This window comes from Oncorhynchus clarkii, chromosome 10, assembly GCF_045791955.1.
Source record: "Oncorhynchus clarkii lewisi isolate Uvic-CL-2024 chromosome 10, UVic_Ocla_1.0, whole genome shotgun sequence".
Taxonomy (NCBI): domain Eukaryota; kingdom Metazoa; phylum Chordata; class Actinopteri; order Salmoniformes; family Salmonidae; genus Oncorhynchus; species Oncorhynchus clarkii.
In genome coordinates this window covers 15,028,758-15,048,021 of record NC_092156.1, presented here as the reverse complement: position 1 = coordinate 15,048,021, position 19,264 = coordinate 15,028,758, and the positions used below count along the sequence as shown (strand labels likewise).

The 19,264-nt window shown below is 39.6% G+C and overlaps 1 protein-coding gene across 15 annotated transcripts in view; it reads right to left on the bottom strand.

Annotated features, from left to right (window-relative positions):
- The window catches only part of LOC139418047 (phosphatidylinositol-binding clathrin assembly protein-like), a 55,710-nt gene extending 38,011 nt beyond the window's left edge, over positions 1 to 17,699 (bottom strand). For 7 of the 15 annotated variants that reach the window (XM_071167173.1, XM_071167158.1, XM_071167161.1 and 4 more), the window contains exon 1: positions 17,166 to 17,617. In XM_071167173.1, coding sequence (XP_071023274.1) covers positions 17,166 to 17,295 — 130 coding nt within the window. In that variant the 5' untranslated portion in view covers positions 17,296 to 17,617. Of the gene's footprint in view, positions 1 to 17,165 lie in introns of all 15 variants that reach the window. The other 8 variants (XM_071167162.1, XM_071167165.1, XM_071167159.1 and 5 more) reach the window with 6 other exon arrangements.
- Positions 17,700 to 19,264: the final 1,565 nt, after the last annotated feature.

Genomic DNA, 19,264 nt, shown 5'->3' with positions numbered 1-19,264 from the left:
CCTTATTCATGTCACTTGTTAAATCCATTTCAATCAGTGTAGACGAAGGGGAGGAGACAGGTTAAAAAAGGATAAGCCTTGAGACAATTGAGACATTGAATGGCACACATACACAATCCGAGGGTGAATGGGCAAGACAAAATATTTAAGTGCCTTTGAACAGGGAATGGTAGTTGGTGCCAGGCGCACAAGCTTGTGTCAAGAACTGCAGGGTTCTTGACACTGGGTTTTTCACACACAGTTTCCAGAGTGTATCAAGAATGGTCCACCACCCAAAGGACATCCAGCCAGCCAACTTGACACAACTGTGGGAAGCATTGAGGTCAGCATGGTCCAGCATCCCTGTGGAATGCTTTCGGGGGGGGGGGGGGGGCTCAATATTAGGAATAGATTTTTCAACGCCGATACCGATTTATTGGAGGGCCAAAAAAAGCCGATACCGACAATAATAACAATAATGACAATAACACTGAAATGAACAATGAACCATTTTAACTTAATATAACACATAAATCAAATATATTTAGTCTGACATAATTCATGAAGCATGTTCAATTTGGTTTAAATAATGCAATAATACAGTGTTGAAGAAAGTAAAAGTGCAATATGTGCCATGTAAAAAAAGCTAACATTTAAGTTCCTTGCTCAGAACATATGAAATCTGGTGGTTTAATATTCCCAGTTCTTCAATATTCCCAGTTAAGAAGTTTTAGGTTGTAGTTATTATGACGCGTCGACTATTTCTCTCTATACCATTTGAATTTCATATACCTTTGACTATTGGATGTTCTTATAGGCACTTTAGCATTGCCATCCTAATCTAGGAGGTTGATAGGTTTGAAGTCAAAAACAGCGCTGTGCCTCAAGCATTACTAAGAGCTGCTCGCAAACGCAGTAAAGTGCTGTTTGAATGAATTCTTACTAGCCTGCTGCTGCCTACCACCGCTCAGTCAGACTGCTCTATCAAGTCAGACTTAATTAGAATATAATAAACATACAGAAATACAAGCCTTTGGTCATTAATATGGTCAAATCCAGAAACTATCATATGTTTACTCTTTCAGTGAAATACGGAACCAGTCCGTATTTTGTCGAATGGGTGGCATCCCTAACACAGAACCCAAACCGGCTGCATGCGTGTGCCATCGTGCATAAATTTATTTTGTCCCCCCACACCAAACGTGATCACGACACGCAGGTTAAATTATCAAAACAAACTCTGAACCAATTATATTAATTTGGGGACAGGTCGAAAAGCATGAAACATTTATGGCTATTTAGTTTGCACTTGCTAGCTAATTTGTCCTATTTAGCTAGCTGCTGTTGCTAGATAATGTGTCCTGGGATATAAACAATGAGTTGTTATTTTACCTGAAATGCACAGGGTCCTCTTCCCCAACAATTAATCCACACATAAAACGGTCAACTGAATCGTTTCTTGTCATCTCTTCTTGACTTTATATTGCCATTGGCAACTTTCCTAAATTAGGTGCATTACTGCCACTGACCTTGTTCGTCTTTCAGTCACCCACATGGGTATAACCAATGAGGAGATGGCACGTGGGTACCTCCTTCTATAAACCAAATGAGGAGATGGGAGAGAAATCTGCGTCACAAATAGAACGGACTTCTATTTTAGCCCTTGGCAATGCAGACGCTTGTTGGCGCACGCAACGTGAGCGGTGTAGTCAGCCTGTAAGTCTAAATATTGCTGTTACATTGCACAACCTTCATTGTTATGTCATAATTATGTACAATTCTGCCACCCCCAAAAAACGGTCTTTGTTACGAAGAAACACAGTTCGCAACGAGCCAGGCGGCCCAAACTGTTGCATATACCCTGACTCTGCTTGCAAGAGAAGTGACACAATTTCCCTAGTTAATATTGCCTGCTACCATGCATTTATTTTAACTAAATATACAGGTTTAAAAATATATACTTCTGTGTATTGATTTTTAGAAAGGCATTGATGTTTATGGTTAGGTACATTTCTGCAAAGAATGTGCTTCTTCGCGAATGCGCATTTGTTAAATAGTCACCCGTTTGGCGAAGTTGAAGTAGGCTGTGATTCGATGATAAATTTATAAGCACCGCTTTGATTATATGCAACGCAGGACAAGCTAGTTAACCTAGTAATATCATCAACCATATGTAGATAATCACTAGTTATGTGAAGATTGGTTGTTTTTCATGAGATAAGTTTAATGCTAGCTAGCAACTTACCTTGGTTCATTGCAGCCACAAGGTCCTTTTGACGCTGCACTCGCCACGCAGTTTCCTCATGGAATGCAATGTAAGCGGCCATAATCGGCATCCAAAAAGGCCGATTACTAAATGTTATGAAAACTTGAAATTGGCCTTAATCAAATCGGCCATGTCGATTAATCGTTCGACCTCTAATTAGGAAGGTGTTCTTACGGTTTGGTATACTCAGTGTATATAATGGTGTAGATACAGACAGTATGGACAGTATATGAATATAAAAGGTGTGTACCGCAGTAGTTATATAGGATGAGTCATGCATAGAAAACAGTATATCCATATAAAGTGAGTAAACATTATTAAATAGGGGCAGCAGTCTCTAAGGTGCAGGGTAGAGTACCGGATGGTAAACGGCTAGAACAGTAACTAAGGTGACTGGCATGGAGATAGAAGCTGTTTATCAGTCTCTCGGTCCCAGCTTTGATGCACCTGTAGTGACTCCTCCTCCTAGATAGTAGTGGGTTGAACAGGCCGTGGCTCGGGTTGGCTGTGATCTGCTGCTAGCACGGTACAGGATTGGTAGCATCAAGGTGAACAGAGTAGATGGCTGATCAAACATCGAAATATACTTTTTAATCTATTTCAATAGTTGACAACACACTGATTTAACGTACAAATTTGTAATCATGATTCAACTGTTCTACTTGTTCCTCTGAAGCGCTGACTGTTGCCATTGCCTGTTAGTGCAACCTGGGTGGTCTACAGAGCACCTTTACTGACTGCAGAAGCTATTCTGACATCCACAAAAGGATGCCCATGTGAAAACAAAAGGCCTTTCAGGTCTGACAGAAATGACTGGTGGTGATGCAGGGAGGGACACATGCATCAACAAGTCCCATCAAAGTGATGCATAAGAACCAAATGGTGTTATAACCTGTTTGGAGTCTTCTCCCTTTAACAGGGCGTTGGACATTGACACACACCGCGTTCAAAACTGGGAACTCGGAAATCTCAGACTTCCGTGCATTCAAGACAACTAACTGAAAAAAAAAAAAAAAAGAGCTCAGACTGGGAAAAATATTAAAAACATTAAAAACACTAGGCTAGCCTAGTGGTTAGAGCGTTGGACTAGTAACCGGAAGGTTGCAAGTTCAAACCCCCGAGCTGACAAGGTACAACTGTCGTTCTGCCCCTGAACAGGCAGTTAACCCACTGTTCCTAGGCTGTCATTGAAAATAAGAATTTGTTCTTAACTGACTTGCCTAGTTAAATAAAGGTAAAATAAAAAATAAAAACGGTCATCCAACTCGGAATTCCAAGTCGGGAACTCGGGCCTCTGTCTAGTTTCGACTTTCAAACCTGAAGATCACCGATGTCAAGATTTGACCTCGTCCCCCTCACACACACTCTATCTAGGTGCATTGAATGTGCAAAATACTTATTATACAAGTACCATCCTTCTTAATGTGTAAAACCCATTTCGAGACCCTCATATAGATACACTGTAATCAAGCAACCAATGTGACTTCAAATAACTGTAGGGAGCTGTTCCTGCAATACAATATTTAAAACAATCACTTGCCAAATCATTACTTGGCAAATGACTGCAATAAATATTTGAGTAAAATTCTTTTGTTGTAGAAACTAATTATTTTCATGTGGAATTTATTCATCACAAAGTAGTGAGTAATAACTAGCCTGTATTTCACTGTTACCTAAAGTGCTGCCATGTTTGTTGACCTATATATTTATATGTAAGTCTAAGCAAATTTCGGAGAATTAAACAACGTTACCTGCTCGCTGTGGCTTGTGAAAAGGGCGGGATTGTAAATGTAATTCTACTCACCTTTGTCCTTTAATTTCAGTTTGAAAGCAAAAAAGTTAGACTCAGCAGCAGGATGATTTTCACTTCATGAGAGGATACTGAATTGAAATGAATCCCAGCTGCACAAGCACCTTATACAGGCAAAAAGCGGTCATATAGATGCCGCTATAGAAGCCTAAAGAGAAGAGGTTTGTGCTCAAACACCTAGACCTAGAGGTGCCATCTAAAATTAAAGGGATACTGAACATGGTTGAATGTATATCACGCCTCTTCATATAAGAATACTTTATCCCTAGATAATGCAATAAAAACACTTCACCGGGGTAAACCTTCAGAAAATCCTTCTATATCTGACTGGCACATCCCCAAGGGTAGTAGAGAGGAAACTGATCTACTCACAGGGAGTATTGAATGCCTTCAAAATCCATAAGACATTTGTCAACCTAAGCATAGCACCTTGTGGTAGACGGATACAGCTGACGGAAACGGAGTATTGAATAATGGCACACCGTCATCTCTCGTTGCTCTGCTTACTGACATCTGGATACAAAGTTGCTGTAAGTGCAGCAGGGGAAGTGGACGAAAACTAGCTTGACAGAAATTGAATTAGGCAGAGTGCCTGACATCTTGGCTCAAAAGGAAAGCCAGACAGAGCCAAGTCCAGAACATTACCTTAGTTTCACTCTATTAAGAAAACCAAGCCCAATTTGCATGTTCTTTCATCTTACCCATGTATTCCCAGTAACAAGTCAGATTCTGTTAAACTCACAAGATGTCACGCTGAATTCAGAGATTGTCTATGTGTACAGTAAGCACTGCAATCATGACCTACATACATCACAAATCTTATGCAACAGAGATATAGGGTCTCCTTGTGAGAGCAGTCTCTCTACCCAAAATAACATGGTTGGTCATCTGTCCTTTATTTTAGTTACCCAACCAAGGTTAAACAATCTGTCTGATGTCAGCTGAAATTGTAAAGGACTCGAATCCAAAGCATGAAAAGGAAGTGAGTGCTAAGAGCAAACTGGTGGGAATCAGACAAAGCTGGATTTTGAATACTTTGTGGTTTGGGAGGGTTGTGTGGAAAGTAAAAAAATGAAAACCATGACAAAGGATTCCAGTGATGAACAACCAAGTTATTTCAGGGAGATGTCCGCAAAAGAAAAGCTTGCATCAGCAACTGTAACCACATGGCAAGTCATAATCACACATGGGAAAGAAAGTGAAAAAAAACTAAACCATCCTATAAAATAAAAGCTAGGTCACATTCATAAGCTACTGTGTAGAATTGATTTGTAATCAATTTTTTAAAGAATTATAATACACTTTACCATTAATACATGTAAGTCATGAGTCCAGATTTAGTTTGATGACACTAAGTGCTATGTAATGCTCATGCAGTAGTTGACCTGGACTTCCTGTTGAAAACTTTTTTCCCACCATCATTTTCTCAACCGTCTGTCATCGAGTCTACGCACATTTATTCCAATTGTAAGGGTCAAGGCCAAGGGCTTGTACATAGGTCATGTTGGGTGGCTCAGTTTGCACTTGCAACACCAGAGTTGTGGGCAAGTCATTCAGGATAAGAGCATCTGCTAAATGACTAAAATGTAAATGTGAAAAATGTTGGGTGGTGTGGTATTCACTTGATTTTCCTGTGTTTTGTGGACCAATGCTAACGTTCCCTTAATGTACATTAAGGCATTTAATAGCCATTACAGGCTGCTAGTGATGACATGGCCAGTGCAGCTGACATGAACTAAAAGCATTCAAATTAACTAAACATGAACTCTGGAGCAACGATCGGAATGCAATGGTCGAAGCATTTCCGTAGCTCGCATTCCTTCGAGAGTTCCTTCTTAATAAACACACCAGATTTCAAGGCCCAAAACATGCAAGGAACACATTGATGGCTTTGGCAAACAGTTCCAATAGGCTCAGCATAACAAAACGGTTTAAAAGATTATAATAATTCAAGTTTGGAAATATTGGGTAGCATTAATTAATCAAAACAATTCCAAAAGGAACACCGACATGAGAATGCTGTTCAATGACTACAGCTCAGCGTTCAACACCATAGTGCCCTCAAAACTCATCACTAAGCTAAAGACCCTGGGACTAAACACAGACCCTCTGCAACTGGATCCTGGACTTCCTGACACCACCATGGGGCGGCCTAAGGGTGGGCAACAACACATCAACATGGAGGCCCCTCAGGGGTGCGTGCTCAGTCCCCTCCTGTACTTCCTGTTCACCCACGATTGCGTGGCCAAGCACGACTCCAACACCATCATTAAGTTTGCTGATGACACAACAGTGGAAGGCCTGATCATCGACAATGATGAGATGGCCTATAGGGAGGTCAGAGACCTGGTAGTGTGGTGTCAGGACAACAACCTCTCGCTCAGGAGGAGGCTCAAAAGATTTGGCATGGGTCCTCAGATCCTCAAAAAGTTCTAAAGCTGCACCATCGAGAGCATCCTAACTGGTTGCATCACCGCCTGGTATGGCAACTGCTTGGCATCCAACTGCTAAACGCTAAAGAGGGTAGTGTGTATGGCTCAGTATAGAGGTCGACCGATTAAATCGGAATGGCAGATTAATTAGGGCTGATTTCAAGTTTTCATAACAATCGGAAATTCTTATTTTCAATGACGGCCTAGAAACGGTGGGTTAACTGCCTTGTTCAGGGTCAGAACGACAGATGTTTACCTTGTCAGCTCGGGAATCAATCTTGCAACCTTACAGTTAAGTAGTCCAACGCTCTAACCACCTGCCTCTCATTGCACTCCACGAGGAGCCTGCCTGTTACACGAATGCAAGGTAAGGTAAGTTGCTAGCTAGCATTAAACTTATCTTATAAAACAATCAATCATAATCACTAGTTAAACTACATATGGTTGATGATATTACCAGTTTATCTAGCGTGTCCTGCGTTGCATATAATCGATGCGGTGCGTATTCCCAAAAAAGTACTGTCCTTGCTCCAATGTGTACCTAACCATAAACATCAATGCCTTTCTTAAAATCAATACACAGAAGTATATATTTTTAAACCTGAATATTTAGCTAAAAGAAATCCAGGCTAGCAGGCAATATTAAACAGGTGAAATTGTGTCACTTCTCTTGCGTTCATTGCACGCAGAGTCAGGGTATCTGCAACAGTTTGGGCCCCCTAATTTGCCAGAATTTTACGTAATTATGACATGACATTGAAGGTTGAGCAATGTAACAGGAATATTTAGACTTATGGATGCCACCAGTTAGATAAAATACGGAACGGTTCCGTATTTCACTGAAAGAATAAACGTCTTGTTTTCGAGACGATAGTTTCTGGATTTGACCATATTAATGACCTAAGGCTCGTATTTCTGTGTTCAATTATGTTATAACTAAGTCTATGATTTGATAGAGCAGTCTGACAGCGGTGGTAGGCAGCAGCAGGCTCGTAAGCATTCATTCAAACAGCACTTTCGTGCGTTTTGCCAGCAGCTCTTTGCTGTGCTTCAAGCATTGTGCTGTTTATGACTTCAAGCCCATCAACTCCCGAGATTAGGCTGGTGTAACCGATGTGAAATGGCTAGCTAGTTAGCGGGGTGCGCGCTAATAGCGTTTCAAACATCACTCGTTCTGAGACTTGGAGTGGTTGTTCCCCTTGCTCTGCATGGGTAACGCTGCTTCAAGGGTGGCTGTTGTCGATGTGTTCCTTGTTCGAGCCCAGGTAGGGGCGAGTTGAGTGACGGAAGCTATACTGTTACACTGGCAATACTAAAGTGCCTATAAGAACATCTAGTCCAAGGTATATGAAATACAAATGGTTTAGAGAGAAATAGTCCTATAATTCCTATAATAACTACAACCTAAAACTTCTCACCTGGGAATATTGAATATTCATGTATTACCATTCTTCATATTTTCAAGCATGGTGGTGGCTGCATGTTATGGGTATCCTTGTCAATGGCAAGGACAAGGGAATTTTTCAGGATAAAAAGAAATGGAAAGGAGCTAAGCACAGGCAAGATCCTAGAGGAAATCCTGGTTCAGTCTACATTCCAACAGACACTGGGAGAATAATTCACCTTTCAGCAGGACAATAGCCTAAAACACTAGGCCAAATATACACTTTAGTTGCTTACCAAGACGACATTCAATGTTCCTGAGTGGCCTAGTTACAGTTTTGATTTAAATCTGCTTGAAAATCTATGGCAATACTTAAATGGTTGTCTAGCAACAACCAACTTGACAGAGATTGAAGAATTTAAAAAATAATAAAAATGGGCAAATATTGTACAATCCAGGTGTGCAAAGCTCTTAGAGACTTACACAGAAAGACACAGCTGTAATCGCTGCCAAAGGTAATTCTAACATGTATTGACTCACGGGTATGAATACTTATGTAAATTAGATCTTTCTGTATTTCATTATCAATACATTTGCAAAAAATAATAATAATAATAATAATAATGTTTTCACTGTCATTATGGGGTATTGTGTGTAGATGGGTGAGAAAAAAAACATTTAATACATTTTGAATTCAGGCTGTAACAACAAAATGTGGAATAAGTCAAGGGGTAGGAATACTTTGAAGGCACTGTAGCGTACAGCTTTTAATGAAGGCTCTGCCTCCTCCAGCAAATCTAGATAAAGCAGAACAGTAACACCAGTAACGGTTGGAGTCAATTCAATTCATTTATTTTCAGAGAGGATTTTTCCCATTTTAGAATTTATTTAAATTAATTTTTTAAATTCTAAAGGGAACTGTTCCAGGTGAATACAATTAGGTTAGTTCATTATTTGATCTAGCAGTGGACAGATGAGAAAGCAATTGTAAATGTCATTTCTTGTCAACAATCTACACAAAATACTCTGTCAAAGTGGAAATAAAAAATAAAATGTTTAATTCTTAACAAAAATAGTCGCATAAGTATTCAGCCCCATGGTTTAGTTCAGGAGTAACATTTGGCTTAACAAATCCCTGTGTGTGAAGTAGTAGGGGTTGACATTTTTGAATGACTAACCCTTCCTCTGTCCCCCATACAACATCTCTAAAGCTGCATAAAGAAGGGCAGTGGTTGGTAGATGGGTAACAATAACAAATCAGACATTGAATATATCTTTAAGCATGGTCAAATTAATAATTATGCTGTGGATTATGTATTAAACAACCCAGTCAAATATACAGTTGTCCTTCTGAACTGAGCTGCAGGACAGGAATGAAACTGCTCAGGGATGTCACCATGAGGCCATTGGTGATTTTAAAACAGCTACAGAGTTCAATGGCTGTGATGGGAGAAAACAGAGGCTGGATCAACAACATTGTAGTGACTCCACAATAATGACCCTAAAATGGCAGAGTGAAAAGAACACAACTTTAGACAGACTGCCCACTTCACTTCATTGCAGACGAGTGGCTGCTGATGTTTATCTATGAAAGGTCAATTCTAGCTCTGAATAGTGGCACTGGAGCTTTTTGAGGCTAGAGAATAATGGTTTGGTGGTAGTGCCCGGTTTGCAGCCTTTGAATCGTGATATTGATTCTGAAAGGCTTTTTGAGAGTCACAGTGGGCTCTATTCAGTTCAGTGGTGTGTCAGCACTCTGATGGACAGTCATTCGATGCCACTGCGGTCACATGCGTTCCATGGGGGGGGGGGGGGACCTGTGGGCAGAGCCTCTCATGCACAAAGACTGCAGACATGTGTTAGTGTGTCCTCTGGCCTGACTCGCATGACCCACCAACATACTGCTGCCTCAGTGGTTACAGTGGACCCATGTGCTCTACATTTTAGCTACACCAGGGAGAGACTCTCAGCTTGTCATGCACCCTTGTTTACTTCATTGATCAACTTCAGTCACTAATTAGCTAAATTGCACCAAGAAAGATTGTGCACACTGCTGAAATTGTTCTCAATGTGGATTTTAGAACTAGAATTGATTAAAATTACCATAACTAACCCGTCCAGAAAAAGCTTTTAACCCAAAGTCATTTTTTTGCTAGTTCCTATTTATGAGTGAACCAGGTTAAACACAAAACCACAGGTGATGATGAGAAAGAACATTCACACATGTATCATTACATGTCAATGAGCTTGCAGGCCTTGGGTGTGAGTGGGTGAGGCCTTATTTCATAACTTCATGTAGGCTATACAGGTTAGTTGATAGATTGGCATACAACCTACTGAATATAAGCCTCAAAGAAACAGCAGTATCATTTCATTATTTTACTTTGAAATCATTCAAGCTGTAGGCTTAGGCAACCTAATGGGATCTAAAAACAAGGCCCACTAATGTGCCACATTGTGCAATATACAAATGATAAGAAAGAGAAAAAAACAAGCAAAGAAGAGCAGGTTTAACATTCAGTGGTTCAGAGTTGAATTCATACACACTATCTATGAAAAAAAACTAAATGGCGTCTTCATGGCACATGAACGTGGACGTTTACACTTATCATTACCACAGCTAAAAGAGAGGGCCCAATTCAACCAATCCCAGCTGTAACAATTATCCTTGTGGATCACTTTTATCAATCACCTTTTGGTTTCATGTAGGCTTGCTCAACATGCAAATGATAAAACTCAAATGCACATAATTCAAACCTGCTCAGCAAGGAGAATATTATTTCTCACTTTATTATCACAGAAACATGGTCACCAGTTTGATTGAATATGGTTGTCTCCATTTCAAATCCTGATGGCAAACAAGAAAAGAGCTCTGGAAAACTAAAGAGATTTAGAATGTTCCTCTCCAAACACTGCAGTGGTTTGAAACCTACGTGGATCATGCCCTTTACTCTCTGCTGATTGTAGGGCGCATCATGTTGAAGTGTTGACTCATGAGTTGAGCTTCCAGAACAAGCTTGGATCCAATAGAACATGTTTGCTCAGTATTACCACATGCACAGAGAGGAGAAGCTCACAACTTAACATTGTACTAAAATTACCTTTTGCCTATTTTGTTAATAATCACATTTTTATTTATTTTATTTGACCTTTATTTATACAGGTTTTTCTCATTGAGATAACATCTCTTTTCCAAGAGAGACCTGGTCCAATAGCAGCAGGGGGAACAACGTTTCAGACAAAACTTACATACACTAACACAACATTAAACAAAACTATAAAAACACACATACAGTACAACTAAAACATTTTACATTAAAAACACAAAGGTGTTGACTAAAAACAGCTGGCCTAAAAACAATTACACTCTTCTATGATATATACATCGATCAAGTGATTAAACTCCACAAACGAAACTAGATCATCGAATTTTAAAATGTTCAGGAGAAAATTCCAGGACCACGGAGCTAGGTAACTAAAACTATTACTACCATGACCTGTTCTAATTTTTGGTACTGTTAGAAGCAAATGAGAATGGGACCGTAATTGATATTTATTTACCGACCTGACAAAAAAAAGAACCTGGCCTCAAAAGAAAAACAAGCCTTATGCCGGTAATAAAAACCTATTTTCAGCTTGAGCTTCCTTCAAGTTCTCTACATGCACAGTGAAGCTCAGCTTATCATCAACCCACACACCCAAATATTTGTACACTTTAACTTGCTCTATAGTATGTCCAGTCAATGTAGCAATGACATGATTATTAACATGCCTGGCATTTGAAAATACCATGCATTTTGTTTTACCTGAATTTAGAACCAGCTTTAAATCATACAGATTCTGTTGTATGATGTTAAATGCTCTTCGGGCATTTTCAAAAGCTAAAGATAAACTACTACCACTTGAATAAAGAACAGTATCATCTGCATAAAAATGAACATCCGCTGTTTCAATAAGATCCCCAATCTTGTTGATATACAAAATGAACAACAGTGGGCCCAAAACAGAACCTTGCGGAACACCTGAGCACACCTCTATGGACTTATTTGCAACCATTCGCCATTACACATTGTGTACGATTTTATTGGCTTATAAATTACCTATCTAAAGCATGACCACAACATTTTAACCTTTGCACTGACACAGCATGGTCCACGGTGTCAAAAACCTTAGAGAGGTTAGAGAGACACACAATGTAACTTCTTATCAACAGCACAGTGGATGCCATTTAAAACCTTCAATATTGCTGAAACAGTGCTGTGGCCAGACCTAAAACCTGATTGCATTCCATTTAAGATGTTGTTTTCTTGGAAGTAGGCCTTTAGCTGCCTACTAACTAAGGACTCCAGTACCTTTGACAGTACAGACAATGTTGATATAGGTCGATAGTTGTCAAGTAGCGAAGGATCTCCACCTTTCAGGAGAGGCAGTACAAAAGCAGATTTCCATAACTTAGGCATTTCCTTTACATCAAGTGTGAGGTTAAAAATACATGTTAAGGGGGAGCAATGATGTCTGCAGCTAGGTGTAGGAAGCGGTGGTCTAGTTCAGCAGGGCCAAGGGATTTTTTTCCCATCAATTTCTTTCAGGGCTTTACACACTTCTGAAACAGAGATGGATGAAAAGGAGAACCTGGTGAAGGAGTGCACAGGGGTGTCAAGTAAATTCATAGGGGGCTGAATTATACTTTTGACCTTTTCAAATAAACTGCCTGCATCTAAAAGATGCTGATTCAAGGCTTTCAGAATGGAGGTTCTCTCAGTTACAATCTGTGTGTCTACCAAATTTTGGGGGGGCAGCTGTGTATCTTTTATGCACTCCAAACCCTTCACTACTTGCCAAAATGTAGATGGATTATTTAAATTATGTGAAGTAGATTTCAGGTAGTGGTCCGCTTTCAATTTGCGGATCATAGCCACACCCATATTTCGAAGACGTTTAAAAGCCATTCAATCATCTGCCAAACCAGTCCCTCTTTTTTTAGCCTACATAGCATTTCGCTCCCTTATGATGTTTGTAAGTTCCTTAGTAAACCAAGGGTTCTCTCTGCCCTTAATAATGCATTTTTTTAAAAGTGGCATTGAAACCACTCCGGGCCTGGAGTAGGAGGTGGTTGAATTTGACTGAAACCACTCATAACTAACATATTGTCAAAATAGGTTCAGGAATCAAAACAAGTAAGGCTTGTACAAAACAATACAGATATTGTAGGCCTACATTTCAAAGTAAGACTATCAGGTAAACTAACACTTCCTAGTTTCAGTCTGACTAATACACCCAGTATTCTGACAACCTTGTTTCAGTACGGTAGCAACAATATAACTGAGACCTTTATTTGCATTGTCATAAAAGGAAACTATAGGAAAGCCAGTGTTGAGGTTTCCTCCCCAAAAGTAGTTAACTGATTCTAGCTGTGTGTCCAGATCATTAGGACCACCGAGGTACTATGAGTTGATTACCATCACTGCGGGATCTACTTCCTCCAGTTCATTTTGGTTTAGAGTGTGTGGAGTATGGTCTCAAGGTCAAATAATAAATCAATATTTCAGAATACTGCATCTCAAAGTAAATTCCTTCTGGAAATAAACAAAGTTTAACTTTCATCGTGTTTGCCAAATGATAAAGAACTTGGCATAAATACAAAAAAACACAGGTAATTGTTTTACTTTATTGTTCACCAAAATTCACCAGGTGTCAGGTGATGTGGGAAGTTGGGAACCATAGTTTCATTACCTCATTATGATCACACATCCTGTTTTGGGATGCCAAACAAGTCAAGTCAAATGACACAATAAAATAAACTTCCCATTTACAGTGGCTGAAAAGTCCCTAAAGCATCAAATAGGCTACACTTGCGATTGAACCTTGCACTTTGGGACTGACAAATGGGTTTACATAAAAAGCCATTTATGGTCTAACATACAATAAAAGTGCAGTCTTTTTCCTCTCTCTATAAATAGATACATCAATATTGAGTGGATAAGTTACACTGATTACAACAAACTGGAATCTAAAGTGGTAGCTTGTCTATATTTTTAAAATGTCAGGAGCAGTCGTCTCTGAGCTCATTTCTCACCAAAGCAGACCAGCGTTCAAAGCAGGCTCATAGCCGGGAAAAAGACAATTGTTTGACCTTTCCCTATTTTCATTCTCTCTGGTAACAAATTATTTGGTGGAGTTTCTTTAACAGGCCTGTGCTAAAGAATGTGCACACTGGCCGGAAACTCAGCCCAAATCAAAGGAGCTAAGAGGGAGCCATATCTTGGGTACAAATCAGACAGGAGGAGAGCTAGACACGACACTGCTATTTCAGTCGGAGAGGAAACTCCAACACAAGTGCTACCAGCCCTCCTGAAATACCTATAACCTTTGTCACATTCCTGCTCTGCTCCTGCAAGCCCCAGACTACAAAAGAGGTCTTAAGAGGTCCTCTCTAGCAGCCTTCTCATGAAGGAGAAGCCAATCAAGAAGCCTTCTATGCACAGGAGTCAGTGAGGTATGGCCTCTCCACTCACTCAGAGTTTCATACATGCCCTTCAAGACCCCCCAACAAACACCACATATGGCATTTCTTATTCTGGAACCAATGCTAAAAATAGTGCCCAACAGGAAATTGGTTTCACCATCTCTCCCCACCAAAACATTGTATGGGGGGGGAAATAAGCAGCGGGGTGTGAACAGCTTGATGTGGTGATGCCTGCAGTCGAACTGCAGCACTGATGCTAGGGCACTGAGGTCAGCGCAGAAATAAAACCCATTGAACGGGAGTAACCCAACACAGAGAAGGAATGGAGAAGGAAAACTGTGAATCAACAATGGTAAAATGTCAGGAAGTGCAGAGGGTGTCTTTAACATCCGTAGTCAGACCATCTTGCGGACAACGACACTAAAAGTTGTTTCTCTTGAAGTTCCCCATTGAATGCCTGTGAAGAACTGAGTCAGCCAAAAACACGGAGGGGAGAAAACATCTACGTATGCTAAGCATAAGATCATGTAGGGACACTCACTGGACGGTAAATTGCCTGTAGGCATGTACCGTCGCTATTGAAAGACAATAAATAGGTAGACATCTCAATAGAAGACTGCATAAACAAATCACGGAGCAGTTAAGCGATTTATTTTATTAAATCATTGCATAAATAGCACTTTAATAACCATCATTATTGGTAGAATACTGGTTATCATTCATAGGTCTAAGATGGCATCGACAGATAAGGCAGCTCTGCTTCTAGCACCTGAGCAACTTTCCAGTATTTTGTTTTTTTGTGTTATTTCTTACATTATTAGCCCAGAAAATGGTTTGTTTTATTACATACAGCCGGAAATAACTTTTGGATATCAAAGTGGCAGTAACTCCGGCATTATGACAAGGAATGCGACTTTCCCAAATTGGATCCTTGTTCGTAAACCCCAGGGCAATTGAACTTATTCCAGAGGGTGCTCCAAAATACCGCCGGCGGAGAAGGTGTATCAGGAGGAGTGCACACCATCCACCGCTTCAGAGTATATTACCCGCTAATGTTCAGTCTCAGGATAATAAAGTAGACGAGCTCAGGGCGAGGAGCACCTTCCAGAGACATCAGGGATTGTAACATACTATATACTGATATACTGCGACAGTGATATGTTCTGGGTAGCCTCTAAGAAGAACATTGACGAATAGACAGATACGGTGACTGAGTTCATCAGGAAGTGTTGTACCCACTCTGACTATGAAAACCTATCCAAACCAGAAACCGTGGATAGATGGCAGCATTCTCGCAAAACTGAAAGCATGAACCACCACATTTAACCATGGCAAGATGACTGGGAATATGGCCAAAAACAAACGTAGTTATTCTCTCAGTATTGCAGTCAAACAGGCAAAACATCAGTACACAGAGACAAAGCGGAGTCACAATTCAACGGCTCAGACAAGAGACGTTTGCAGCAGGGTCTACAGACAATCACAGACTACAGGGTGTCATCAAGGCAAAGGGTGGCTACTTTGAAGAATCTTAAATATGTTTTGATTTGTTAAACACTTTTTTGTTTACTACATGATTCCATGTGTTATTTCATAGTTTTGATGTCTTCACTATTATTATACAATGTAGAAAATAGTACAAATCAAGAAACCCTGGAATAAGTAGGTGTGTCCACAATTGACTGGTACAATATATACTGTATTCTATTCTACTGTATTTTAGTCAATCTAATATTTATATATTTCTTAATTCCATTATTTTACTTTTAGATGTGTGCATTGTTGTGAAGAGTAAAAAAAAAAAAAGATACTGCTGCACTGTTGGAGCTAGGAACACAAGCATTTCGCTACACCCGCAATAACATCTGCTAAATATGTGTATGTGATCAATAAAATTTGATTTGAAGTCAGACCATTTCTTGAAGTTTAAAGTCTAGGCTACAACCTCATCATCCAGTTAATCACATGATTTGCATGCCAAGCACAGCGCTAATTTCCATTGTAAAGATGATAGCATTTTAAAACAATTACCCTACATCATGCTATGAAATCTCGCATTGTTTCAGAGATAAGCAGTTATTTTCTGATGTTTGCCTGATTATAGCCTACCCACATGTAAAATAATAATAATAATAATACTACAGTGTACTTACTATAATGTATATGTAATAAGCTGTAGTATCCCTTGACCTCCACACTGTAGTATACCCCTCGATCATGTAGTGCTCGTAGAATTTTGTAGTATAGTGACGAATACTATAGTAAATACTACAGTATTGTCCACAAAAACACTCATTTTTTTAATTATAGTAATACCACAGTATTACATTTGCATAATCCACCCATTCCCCAATTTGTGCCACCCATGGGTGAGAAACCTTCATGCCAAGTATATACCATTATATTATGTTCCCTACAGGTTACAGAAAAGAGCAAACTCTGAACGATCCGTTCAGACTCCAGTCCTACCTACGTACAGGTTATGAAAAAGGTGCACATTTAGTATTTGTTCAGTAGGTTTCCTACTGGAAAAAGCCCGCACTTCTATGTCAAAGATAATAAAGCAAAAACACTACAGTATACTAGTTATGTCTGCAAAAAGACTGCAGTAAATACTACAGTGAATACAAGTGTATAAATATTGTAATACTACAACATTTATGCCATAGTACTATATTTATATACTATAGTATGCACTATAGTATTTTTTCATGTGGGTTTGTAGGCCTCAGCCACAGTTCAATGCCAAAGGAATAGACTACACACACACACACACACACTTGAACAGACGCAACAATGTAGCAACTCGCCGACATATTAATACTTACAATCTAAATGTTTCTTTTTTGGTCCCATAATTTCATGTGTGGTCGCCTTGCACACAGTTTTGGACACCGCGGAGCCGGTTACACTGTGTTGAGCTGCAGTTATCCTATCCGTAATGCTTTGTCCAGACATCTTCGTACTTTTGTATAAAGTATAGAACAAATGTTTCAAATCCTGTGGAATCGATATTGTCCTCTGTAGCTTCCACAGTTCAGCCACCTGACACAAAATAAAGAGAGGAGAGAAAATTTGACGTCAGGAACGTTTCTCGTGTAGCTAAATCCCAGGGTGAAATATGCACCCCACATCCACGACTTGATTTGAGGCTGTAATTGAAGTTTGGGTGTATCGTCTACGTCGGAAAACCACGAAGATACAAACCCAGAGTGTTTTACTTCCGTTCAATTTCCGAATGTCATCTAACTCCTCTCCCTAAAATTACTTTGTTCGCACTGACGCCCCCTCTCGTTTCGTTCTCACTGAAGAAGTCTGTGCTCTTTTCTACTTCGCCTCCCCCTGCTGGGTTTAAATGGACTGGAGGTTTTCAGGAAAATGGCGGGTCTCATTCCTCCATAGAATTGGAGCCTTTATAGAGATAGATAGAGGACTTATTTTTGTATCCGTGCCATTGACGTGCCTGTGACAGCATGGGCAGCGCCTTTTAGGCTATCTCCATTTTAAAGTAGTACATTTTCTTATTTTTCTTCATTGGCCCGACTTCTAAGAATCCCCACCCAGTTGACTACTTTAAACTAGTGGAATCCCTCAATGGCAATGTCCACGCTGAAACACATCATATCCAAGATGAGTTCTCTATCTATCTCTATGGGAGCCTCCCAAATTTTATGTGGGTGTTGCTGAGTTTAAAGCAGGGCACCATTGTGGCTCTTAAGTTTCAATTGATTGATTGTTTCGGTCACCTACTTGAGCCAATATGGATGGGCAGGCGACAGTTTTGCAGCCATTATAATTTCCTTGCCACTTGCTTTCCATTCTTTTCACACAGGGACACTGTTTTTTGCAATAACTTTTTTATTATATTTTTTATATGAATCTTTATGTAGGCCTATAGTTAATCAACATGGTCATGCCCCATATCGTCCTAATCCTTCCATTTTCTCATGGCATTGCCCCTGATTCTCCTTTAATGGTTTCCACATTGAATATCTTTTAGATTTTTAAAAGTTTTATTTTAACATTTTTTATTTTATCTTTGTTGTTGAAAAGGAAAAGTCGGAACTCTCGCTCACCTGAAACGCAATGTTTAATTTAAGCAAAGTAAAAAAAATAATATTTTAACATTGCTTAAATTAAACATAGAGTTTTTAATGGCAAGCCAGTGTTGCGCCTTTTCAATTCTGATCACATTTTTTGGTTGTACCTCGACTCATATTAGTTGAGCGTCCTCCACTTCTTTTCAATATAGCCTGGATACAAACTGGTTGAATCAACGTTGTTTCAAGGAAATTTGTCAACGTATTGTGACTTGGAATTTATGTGGAAAATACATTGGATTTCAACCACAGGATTATGTAGTCATTGAAACCCATTTTCAACATAAACAAACCTTGAATTTGGAACTTGGCAGCACCTCCTACTGAAGAGTTGATCTATCTACAGCAGGGGTGTCAAACTCACTCCACGGAGGCCCTAGTGTCTGTAGCTATTTCCTTTCAATTAAGACCTAGACAACCAGATGAGGGGAGTTCCTTACTAATTAGTTAACATAATTAATCAATCAAATACAAGGGAGGAGCAAAAACCTGCAGACACTTGGCCTTCCGTGGAATGACTTTGACACATGCGATCTACAGCTATTAATTTGGTGTCCCATCCAGGGTTTTAACCAAGCCCTGCTTAGCTTAGCTTTAAAATTTGACACTGACTATTACCGATGTGCTATCATGAGAATGATTTTTGATAGATCTCTTAATAACTAAATATATTCACTGTTCCTATCAAACTCATTCCAAAGAGTAGGTTTAACAGAGCAAATTAAATGTAACCATACTTTATAAGTCATATCATCAATTATACTATTTAGGCCTATATAGCATTTGCAAAGTCATCAACAGCTATTGTTTCAATTCAACCCAGGGTT